We start from the raw sequence: 12,059 nt of genomic DNA on the forward strand, positions 1-12,059 counted from the left end.
TTTCAATAATGCTGAGAGATCCCTTTTCACAGAGGAGGGAGCTAAGGCTTTATCTGACAGCTACCACCCATTTCTTTGTTCCCATTCACAGAAAATGTTATTAGAGCATCATCTCTACTCCCTATTTCCAATTTTAATCTTAGAGCAACTCTAATCAAGTTCTTGCCTCTACCACTTCAAAAAAACCTTCTCCAGTTAAGTCACCAATAACCTCCACATTTCTAATACATGACTCATTTTTCAGTCATAATCTTCTTTGACCCATAAGCAACATTTAAATGGATCAGTCCCTCCCTCTTAATGCACTTCCTTCCCTTAGCTTTCAGGAAACCACAGTGTCTTGGTTTTCTTCCAAACTCACTGATCACTATTTAGTCTCCTTTGCTGGTTGTGCCCCTTCTCTGACTTTTTAGTACTATGGGGGCTCCGACTCAGTCTTTGGAGCTCTCCTCTGTTTCCCCTCACTCCTTAGGTGGTCTCATCTAGTCTCATGGTCATCTCTATACCTACAACTCCCATACTTTTACCTACAGCCCAGATTTCTCTCTTGAACTTCAGACTTGTGCATCCAACTTCATCTCTATTAGGATATTTTTTGAAGTTTTTTAATCTTTCAATTACAGTGGATATTCAATATTAATCTCTACTAGGGTTTCTAACAGGCATCTCTATATATACGAAACACTGATTCTGGTCGTTCCTCACAATAATAAAGTAAGAAAGAAGAAAAGCCTGCTTCAAACTATACCCTTCATCAGTTGTGGGCAGTATCTCCATCCTCTGGTTGTTCAGGCCAAAATCCTTGGGATCATTCTTGATATCTTTCTTTTTCTCAATCACCATATCAAATCTGTCATGAAATCATGATGAATTCAATTTCAAAATATATCAGAATATGATAAAGTCACATTTCAACCATTTCTTATTTCTTTCACTGCTACATCCCTGTTACTTAATCTCAATAGGAATATGTCTGCTTACCATAGGTAGCCATGTAGCTAATTACCTTTCCTCTTTGCTCAAACATCAACTTTTCAACAAGACCTACTCTGACTACCCTATTTAACGTTGCAGTCTGCACCCTCTCCACAGCAACCCAATGCCCAAGTACCCTTCTCAACTTTTTCTTTAATTCATAATACTTACTCCCTTCAAACGTATCACATAATTTTCATATTTATTATGTTAATTGTTTGTTTATATCTCCCCTAGTAAAATGTCAGTTCCATGGGGACAGGGATTTTCATCAGTTTTTTTTGCTACTATGCTCCCAAGCCACCTAGAAAAGTATTTTGCATATAGTGTACCAATAAGTATTTGTTGGGTTGAATTTAAAAGCTTAAGTATCTTTACAGAGGTTGGTTACACAGTAGTAGGCCTTGCATTCGAACTTATGTCTCTCTGCTACTAAATACATGCCCTTAACCACTTCATTTTACAGCTTCTTATTGTAGCCTAGAGAAGTGGTACTCAGCAGGTGTGCCCTGAACCCTTCTTGAAAGCCAAGAAAGCAATGTAATTTTGCTACAACTCAGGATGCAAAATGTTATGATGATGACTGTCATAAATAATATTGATTTGAGTAGGCCATGCAATATATTGTAGAATAAACTGGAGTTCAACTTGTGGTAGGGGGAAAGGCAAGGGGAAACACCAAACAATATCAAACAGGTGTCACAGAACAATATTACCCACGTACCTAGAGAAACTGCATGTTCACTTGGCTCATGGGTATATAAGTGAGGGTGCTCAGGGTGAGGAACTGTTATACTCAAATTGTGTCAACATGTGGTAATAAGCATACTGATAAATATCGCTATGCTTTTCTAGGCACTCTGAGGCATTGTTACAGTGCAGTAGGGATTGCATTATTATTATTATTATTACTGACTTGTTTAGCAAACTTTTCAAATACTTTCAAGCATGTAATCTGGTCAGTTTCACTGGTTTTAACCACTCTTCCCCTGTGTAGGCACTGCAGGGAAGTATGCCTTATTGCCTGCTTATGTTTTTATATTAAAAAAATTATGAAGGAAGTGAAAATCATAGGATGGAGTTGAATTCATTTAAGAAGCAAACAACAGTAACAACAAAACAACTAAGAATTATTGGAAGGAGTATGGGACTTGGGAGACCTGGTTCTAGTCTAAATTTTGCAACTAAGTGTATGACTTTAGCCAAGTCATTTCCCCTCTCATGGCCTCAGTTTTTCATCTATAAAATAAGTGGTGAGGTAAATGGCAACCCTCGATGGTCTGCATGGTCTTCTCCAGCTCTGATCCCGTGTAAACCCATTATTCTGGATTGGAGATAAAGGTGTTGTTTGAAACAAAATCTTCAAAGGTTAAGAAGTGTTTTTAGATTTTAGAGACTTCCGGCCAAGATGGAGGCATAGACTGACAAGCTCTGTCTCCCTCTTCAACTAAGAAAAATTACAACTACTGCAAAACTAAAAATAATAAGAAGTTCCTGGAAATAAAGCTACATGGAAGTCCAATGTATGAAGACATAAACAAGTGGTGCTCGTCCGGATGGGTAGGAAGTGCGAACATGTGGCTGAGAAAGGTCGAACTGTGCTGGAGGCAGCAGCCGCAGCAGCGAACAGCCGGACTCGGTCAGCAGACACCTGTATTTGGGGGGAGGAGAGAAGTGCCTGGGGGCTGGCCCCGGCTGCAGACCAGATCTGTTGGCTCGCGTTTCCAACGCCCAGGAAGGCAGACCCCATTGGGAGGCGGCCTTGTTTCTCAGCGGAGAGTAACAGCAGGAATCCATCTTGGACCCCCACCCCCACACAAAGTGCCACAGGGTGGTGAGAAAGGTCGCCAGGTTGTGATGAGCACATGGGGCTCCGCCCAATATAGTGTAGGAGGTGTGACAGCGCCCCACCCCAGAAGGAAAGATAAACAAAACAGTCAGAATGGCAGAATTAATGATTGAAATACCAACCACACAGCTAACAAAAAAAAAAACAAAAAAAAAAAAGACAAATAAAAGCCTTGACCGATGAACAAATAGTGAATCTTTCCGAGGCTAAGTTCAGAGCTATAGTTACAAGACAGCTTACAGACCTAACAGCGGGGCTGAATCAAGCCAGGGAAGGAATGAAGGCTAGTCCTGCTGAAATGAACAAAAATACATACAAGACAAGTGATGAGGAAGGGAAAGCCATGGATCAAATTAACAAATCAGAACATAGGGAGGGAACAAACAGTCAACCAGTGCAGAAAAAGGAAACAAAAATTGAAAATATGCTAAGAGGCTCAGAAACCTCTGGGACAGCTATAAGCAATTGAACATTCGAATTATCGGATTGCCAGAGGGTGAAGAAGAAGAACTAGAAATTGAAAAATTATGTGAAAAAATAATGAAGCAGAACTTCCCTAACTTGGGGAAGGAAATGAACTTACAGGTCCAGGAAGCACAGAGAGTTCTGGATAGGCTGGACCCAGGGAGGACCACACCAAGACATATTATCATCAAAATGTCAACAATTAAAGATAAAGAGAGAATCTTAAAAGCAGCAAGAGAGAAGAGAAGAATTATGTACAAAGGGGTCCCAATTAGACTATCAGCAGATTTCTCAAAGGAGACGTTACAGGCAAAAAGGGACTGGCAAGAAATATTCAAGGTAAAGAAAAGCAAAAACTTACAACCACAATTACTCTATCCAGTGAAGCTGTCATTCAGAATAGAAGGGCAAAGTAAAACTGGAGGACTTTGTTAGATCCAAACCACTGTTATACGAGATGTTAAAGGGAGTGGTTTAGAAGAAGGAGGATCAAAACTATGAACATTAAAATGAAAACTGTACCACAATAACCAACAACAGAAGCTAGGGGATTAAAACAAAGGCAAATTAAATAGGCAACGAGAAGGGAAAAAGAATTATAGGTACAGGGAACATATTGGGGGGAGGTCAGCAGGGAGGGGGAAGGGGAAAAAGGGAGGGAGATGGTACAGGAATTAAGAAGCATAGTAGGAGAGAATGGAGTAGATAGAAAGATGTTGAGAAGAACTATATGCACAACCAATGGGCATGGACTAAGGGGGGGACAACTGGAAGGAGGGGGGGAACAAGGGGGAAAGAAATTGGGACAACTGTAACAACATAATCAATTTTTTAAAAGTATTTTTATTGATTTATTGAGTTGGCAAAAATGTTTTAGTTTTAGGTTTTTCTGTAAAATAAAACACACATTTTTCATTTTTACCAACAAATTTATTGATTTGGATATTTTGAATATGTCGACTATCTCCTGCTATTGGCTTCTTGTGGGTAGAGGCCAAGGGTGCTGCTAAACATCTCCCAGTGCATAAGACAGCTCCACAGCAAAGAATTATTTGGCCAAGATGTCAATAGTACCAAGAAACTTCACAAACCACTTCGACATGTTCAATCAGTCACAGCACCTTCTCCATACACTGCACAAATCTTTTTTTTTTTCATTTCAGTTGTGTTTTTACCTTTCTTGAAATAATAAAGCATAATAAGTCAAAAATGTTGCATAGTTTATTCCATCTTCAATATTAAAATGGCTGTACAAAAATGCAGTAATTTTGATTTTTTTAAAAAAATGTATGCTGATATGACAGCTGTCACAATACAGTCTAATAAAATTGTTTCAAATGAAGTTAAATACAACTAAGCACTACTAGAATATTGTACAAAAAAAAAAACTAAACAAACTTTTTGGTCAACCCAATATGTCTGGATTTAGTTAGTGCCTTAGGTGCAGAGAGTTGAGTTAATCAAACCCACATCCTGACTCATTTATTATTGTTGGCATCTTGTTGATTTCTTTATTCCCTGTCATCCTGATACCTCATTCACATTCTCCTCCCTCCCTCATTGGCAACCATTCTGTTCTGTTTAATGACTATATATATATTTTTTGTATGTGTTCTTACAGAATGTGTAGTATCGTTTTCAGTGAGTGTCCTTTTGATTTCTCTAAATGGTATTATTATATATGTTATTCTGTTTCTATTTTCACCAAGCATTGTTGCTCTATGTACATCTAATTCCTTGCTTCTAATTGCTGAAAACTAGTCCAACATGTTTGTCCACTTCATTTTACCTCTCCATTCTCTCATTGATGAACGCCTTATTGCCTGAAACTCCCTGTCACCATAAATAACGCTGTGATAAGAAGCATTCCAATTTAGAAAAGAACTGTTGGTGAGGGTGCGAATAAGAAAGGGAGCTGTTTCTGAGCTGTGGATAGAATGATGAAGTGCTACTGTTAGGGTCTCCTTTTCTCCAGCATGCTATAGAGCCTCAGGTAATGTAATTAAATCCAAATGCTTCAGCTGGGTCAGTAATCATGATTTGGGCTCCTGTAGTGCAAAGTAATTATGCTAGTGGGTTTTCTTCACTGAATTGACTTGTTTGAATTAATAAATCCAGCTGATCAGAGACTTTGACATTGTGTAGACCCTCCACCTCTACTCTCACTTCCAGGAGATGACTTCACACAGTCCTCCCAAGTGATGCACACCATGGTCTTTGATCTCAAGCCTACAAATTCTTCTGTTTCCCTACTCAGAGCTTCCTCCTCTTCTCCATAGCAACTAATTTGAACCTTTTTCATCATCACTTCTCTCCTCACTCTCAGCAGGTTACATCGCCTCTAACTTTATAGGAAAAATGGAAGCTATCAAATGAGAGCTCCCTTAATAGCTCCCTATTATGAACTTTATAAATTTGCCTGTATCCACATGCACCCTTTTCTCCTTCCTTCTTGTTACAATGGAATGCCTCACCTTCTGTCCATCTGTGCTGTGGATCCCACCCCCTCCTTCCTTGCTCTATTGACTACATTATACCCTCTTTCCCTCAATATTTCAACCTCCACACTTCTATTAGCTACTTCCCATCACCATTAAGTGTGTTCAACTCTTTTGATTTTAATACTATATTTTAAAAACCTCTCTCAACCTTAATCCCTTCCAGTTACCCCTATATCCACCACCAACTCCTGCAATTTAGCAACTAAATTTATTGAAACACTATATTGGCCCCCATACACACTCAAACTCTTAAATTTCACCAAAGTTTCCTTGTAACTAAATTCAGAAAACCAGTTTCTTTCCCCATACTTCCATCCTCACTAATAATGATCATTATTGAGTACTTTGTCCATTATGAATCTTTTTCCTGGCTTGCATGACACTTCATACTCTTAATTTTCTTCCTACTTCTCTAGCCACTCCTTCAAGGTGTCCTTCACAGGCTTATCCATTTCTGTCTGACCCTTGGTGTTCCTCATTTCTATATCTATTTGCCTCTATTATTTCACTATACTATCCCTCTATAATCCAATTCACTCATTGCTATGCATATCTTAAAATCCCTGTCTCCATTCCTAACCATTCCCATCTGCTGCACATCTACATATCCAACTCCCTTCTAGGCATCTCCACCTGAATGTCCCACAGGCATCTCAAAATCAGATGTCCAAGGCTGAATTTATCATCTTTCTCAACAATCTCCCCCTGATCACCTCCACTGTTACTTTCTGTGAGTGAATGTCATTATCAGCTATTTGATTTACACTATATATTTTTATCATTACTAAAATTTTAAACTACAAAGCATAGATGCTTGTTACACAAGTTAAAACAATATATTAGTACATAAAATAAAAAGTGAAAGCCCAATCCAATCAGAGGTAAAATGCTATTAACAAGGAGATGTGTATCCTTATAGACTTCTTTGGGTGCATATATATGCATATACATACACACAAAAGTTTTGTTTTTAAACATATTTGATCATACTATATGTACTGTTTTTAAACTTCCATTTTAGCATAAAATATATTGTGGATATCTTTATATTATTAATCATATTGATATAACTTATTCTTTTTATTAGCTGCATATTATCACATATTATGTATAGCTTACATTTATTTAACTATTATAATATTGATATACCTTATTTCCAGTTTTCACTATTTCAGGTTTGCAATAAGTAACTTTGCCCATAAACCTTTCCATTTCTGTGCTAGGATAGCATGCCAGGGATGGGATTTATGTAATAAGCATACATACATTTAAGTTTGGATGGATAATGCAAATGTGCCCTAAAAAAACTTGTATGGCTTTTTTCCTTCTACTTTTTAATTGAGAGATAGCATACACACAGTAAAGTGCAGTGTTTTTAAATGTGCAGCAGGAGGAACTTTTGTATGTTTATATGTACCTGTGTGTAACCGCCATCTAGATCAAAGTATATACCATTTCCAGCAACCCAGCTTTCCTTTTGCACCTTCTCAGTATATACACCTCCCTCAGAGATAACCATTATTCTGATTCCTATAATCATCAGTTATTTTTGTTTGTTGATATAAATGGAATCATACATTATATACTCTTTTGTGTATTGCTTCTTTGACTCAACATATTTTTAATATTTATCCATGTTGTGTGCACCCATAGTTCATCTTTTTTTTTTTTACTCTTATATAGAGTTTCATTGTATAAACATCCCACAATTCATTTATCCATTCACCTGTTGGTGAGTATTTGGGTTTTTTTCATTTATTTGGCTGTTACAAATAAAGTGCCTATGAACATTTATGTACAAGTCCTTTTTGGACACATATTTGCATTTTTCTAAGGTCTATAACTAGGAATGTAATTTCTAGTTAATAGAGTATTTTTAACTTTTTATTTTTTAATTCTCACCAAGGATATGTTTTATTGATTTTTTTAGAGACAGAGGAAGGGAAGGGGGGAGGAGAGAGAGAGGTGGGGGGGGATTGATTCTGTACGTGCCCTGACCAGGGATGAAACTTGCAACCTTTTGGTGTACAGGATGATGCTCCAACCAACTGAGCCACAAGGCCAGGGTTAATTTTTCACTAGAAACTACAAAACAGTTTTCCAAAGAGTCTATACTTGTTTGTCTTCCCACAAGTTGTGTAAATTGGAACCACTAATAATAATGCATGAAAGTATCACACACTGTATTATTATTGCCCATTTAATTTTTTTTGTTTCCTTAGACAATTGTAGGAACTGTCTCTGTCTTGTTCAGTTCCTCAAACATACTGGATACTCAATAAATATTTGTGTAATTAACCCATAATTATGTAAGTAGCTACTGTTTATTATGTCTAAAGGTCTCTACCACACAATTTGAAGAGTTAACATGTGTTATCATGGGCAAATTGCTATAGGTGTGGATGTTTTATTACCCCAAAGACAGTTCCAGTTTGTTAGGGGCAGAACTGTAGCTTATTCATTGATCTATCATCTATGTTATAGAAAAGACACAGAAGAAGCACCTGTTAATGACCAGCATGCTATATTTGGTTAGATAACAGATTTTATTTTATTTTATTTTTTTTCATTCACACAACTAGTATTTATTGATAAAATAACAGGTGCCAGGGTCCTTGGCCCCCCGTAGAGACCTTGTTGGGGTCCATCTCCATTTGCCCCGCCTCCCTTCTCCACAAGGACACTAAGCATTTGGGGGGGTGGTGGTGGTGGCGTATAATCAGACCCTTCTGAGAGGAGGTGGAAGTAGTCCAAGGAGACTAAGAACCGACAGTAACTCCTTCCCTTCCAAAGCCTCTGAGCCTGGACACAGGAGCGGTGACTCCGAGAGAAAGTGAGGCAGGCAGCCAACCACCAGACACCGGTGTTATGGTTCTAGGCCCGGTTTACTCACTAACTACTTCGTTCCCACCTATAAAACAGGGAGGTGGCAGACTGCAGACAGCAGTGTGTTCTCTCTGCCTATGTGTTAAAGCGCAATGCTCACTTAGCTGTCACCTGTTACAGGTGGGGCAATGCTCATACTGGTTTTGTTAGAACCCACGTGGCCACATGGTAACAACTTGCTCCTTGGGCCACAGGCACTCCAGCGCCTTGGCCCCCCCTTGGCCCTTCATGGGCCCACACTACCCACCAGGCCCTGGGAGGATGAGTGTTCGGCCCTTGGACGGACGCTTTTGAAGTTCCTTCCAGAGTCACACTAAATGGTCTGCATTACCTCATGCTGCTGCCCACCCCACCTCTGCACGGCACACTCCCCGGAAAACATCTTTGCAATGAAATTCCTCAAACCAAGACAATGAATGGGGGTAATGACCAGTTTCTCCCGATCTTCTATGGACTGCAGATACTGCTGTTTGCCTTCCTGGGATTCATCCTTCTTCTTCAAATAAGGCTCAATGGATTTGTACTGAGCATAGAAGTTGCTCAGATCGGGAACAAGATCCTTTATCACATACATATGTGGAAGAGGGTAGATTTTGGAGACTTTGTTGAGGTTGGGGTCAATCCTTCGGGTGCAAGCTAGAGTGTTGCCTCCATTGATGTTCATTGCACAAGAGCCACAGATACCTTCTCTGCATGACCTTCGGAAGGTCAAGGTAGAATCGATTTCATTCTTAATCTTGATTAAAGCATCCAACACCATAGGACCGCATTTATTCAAGTCAATTTCATAAGTTTGCATACGAGGTTTATCTCCAGTTTTGTCTGGATCCCATCGGTAGATGGCAAATTTCTTGATTCGGGGAGCTGCGGCTGCAGCTGTCTGGGCCCCTCGGCAGGCCTGCAGGCAGGCTCCGCCAAGGGATGTGGCCGGGAACCGGCGCCTCAAGGACACTCTGGCCACCGCCGCCATCTTGGCTCCTGACGTTGAGCCCCTCCCCTTAACCCCGAGGTCGCTCTCCCCGGTGTCCGGCTGAGCACAGGAGGGGGACGGGGGTGGCGAGCCAAAGTCCACCCAAGATCCGCTAGTCGCCTAGGAACTACAGAGAGGGAGGCGGCTTCCGGCTTCCTGGGCGGGAGTAGGGAAGGCAAAGATAGATAACAGATTTTAAAAAATGTTAAATCTTCCTGAAACTTTTAGTTGCTCACATTTCTGGACTCAGATTGAAAGGAGGCAGAGAGGAAACCACTCACTACCTTCACAGTCACTAGCCCCAATACTAGAAAATATTTCCCTAACCTCATGCTCACAACCTGATTTATTTATTTTTAATCTGCATGACACTATTTATTGCATCATTTACTCTAAATAGCAAAAGTTTGGAAACCATCATTAGAAAACCTGTTTAAAAGGTTATGGTAGAGCCATGCAATGGAATACAATGCAGCCTTTTAGAAAAAGTTCTTCATGCCCTGATATATAGCTAAATGTTAAACAACAACAGAAAAATTTGAAAAGTCAAGGTACAGAAGAGTATGTATATTACACTACCATTTGAGTGTAATAAAAAAGTGGGAGAAAGACTAGGAAGACTCGAGGCGGAGCTGCCTCCAACGTCCTAGGCTTGGTTGAAAACTACTCTGTCCAGCATAGGTTTCATGACCACGGTGGAACAAACTTTCCCAGGACACTGTATTTTTGTCTGGGGGGTAGGGAGGCGGCTGTTCCTTCTAGTTGAGAAAGCACAAGACCTCCGTTCCTCATGCTTTTTATTGAGAAGAATATGCATTGGAGATACAAGGTCAAATTTATGAATCACCAATAGCTTTTAGGAGCCTGGATTACAGTTGACAATAACAGATTACAAGCACCAGTACAGAGGGCACAGTGACCAGTCTGTGTCAGGGTCTATTAAACATCTTGACGCCACACTGGTGTTTGGTGCAAGGTTTCATACATTCTTTGCTAGAGATTGTTTATTCTTAACTAAGAGATAAAAAAAGCAGAGCAAGTTCTAAAGCATAATAAGCATTCTTTAAATCCAATTCCCATGGAAACCCTCTGAATGGTTTTCAGTTATGTCTCCTGCACAGCCTTTTGTTGAGACTTAAAGACAAGCAGGGCAGGGGGCGGGGGGTGGCAAGTCAGGCTCACAGCCGGGGCTACAATTCCCTAAACCATAAGGAGTGGTTCCCCACAAAGACTATGTTGAGTGGAAGACAGCTAGAGTCTAATCCAGCTCGTTGTCAGCCTTCACAACCTGATTTCTGAGGTCCACTAAAAGATCCAGATGATGCTCGCTGATGAAGTCTGCTCCGCTATAAAGTACACCCCTATGCCTCAATCCCTGAAAGGGCCAGTGTCTGAAGATTTATGGAGCCCGTTACCCTAGGTCTTTATTATTCCCCTGTAACTGTCTCTGAAGTTTTCCATTCCTCAGGGAATTTGTGAGCTAAGGATTAAAAAAAAAATCTTTTTCACATGAACTAGGTCTTAATCAAAATTCACTGCAACTCAGATTCATTTCCATTTCTAGCCCCATTGCTGCCCACAGCCAGCATGATGGAGGAGCTGGCTAGCAGTCTGAAGGTAACAACTATCTGTCTATCTGTCTATCATCTATCTATCTAACCATCTATCTTACATGTCCACTGATTTGAGTGCCTTCACCCTATTAATGTAGCATATTCTTCAGTTTTGCCTCCCCTCACATCTAAGTGACATGGGGTATAAGCAAAAATCCTCAACATTGTTCCTGTGATGAATATTAGGTTAACATAAGTAAATCTTAGAAACTTGGGAATTTGCCAGTGCCAACTTTCTGTTTATTTGCATAATCATTTTCATAAGACTGCATATTCTCAGGAAACATCTGTAGTTTTCTTATTTATTAGGATGAAATATTTTTTTAATATTTGAAGTTAACACTATTGATTTCTTTTGGATTTTTTAAATAGCCACACTGCAGTCCTCCAATGCCAAGCCTTGAATGTCATATGTCTTCCCCTTTCCTATGGAAATCAGTTGTGAATATTACGCTTTTAGCATAGTAAGAGGGAGAGGAGATAAGTAGCATTCCTTCTTGTTTTCTTCTTAGACAAATGTGCTCTCCCTAATCAGAGCTACAGAATCCTAGAAGTAGGGATCAAAATATACTTTCAAATATTTAGGGAAAGTCTTAGAAAGCTATAGGTTGAAGTACCTTCATAAAAGAAAGTAATCAGTTGTAAATTCCTCTGGAGAGATATGGCAACACCATAGACAATTAGGCTCATTTTATATATTGATTTTTCTTAGAGTGAGGTCAACCTGTGTACTCCAGTAGCAGCAGAACAATCAGAGTCCTATTACTCTCTGAAAATTAATACAATCATGGGCATTTTCA

At 39.6% G+C, this 12,059-nt stretch overlaps 1 protein-coding gene and 1 pseudogene across 1 annotated transcript in view; both read right to left on the reverse strand.

Annotated features, from left to right (window-relative positions):
* Nucleotides 1–8,974: 8,974 nt before the first annotated feature.
* Nucleotides 8,975–9,813, reverse strand: LOC149990651 (succinate dehydrogenase [ubiquinone] iron-sulfur subunit, mitochondrial pseudogene; annotated as a pseudogene).
* A 1,091-nt stretch (nucleotides 9,814–10,904) lies between these two features.
* ADGRG4 (adhesion G protein-coupled receptor G4) overlaps nucleotides 10,905–12,059 on the reverse strand; it is a 154,468-nt gene continuing 153,313 nt past the window's right edge. The window contains exon 25 of the mRNA XM_090264028.1: nucleotides 10,905–11,021. Within this exon, the coding sequence (XP_090120154.1) occupies nucleotides 10,905–11,021 (117 nt within the window). The remainder of the gene's footprint in view (nucleotides 11,022–12,059) is intronic.

This window comes from Furipterus horrens, unplaced genomic scaffold (assembly GCF_987537825.1).
Source record: "Furipterus horrens unplaced genomic scaffold, mFurHor1.1.pri manual_scaffold_17, whole genome shotgun sequence".
NCBI lineage: Eukaryota > Metazoa > Chordata > Mammalia > Chiroptera > Furipteridae > Furipterus > Furipterus horrens.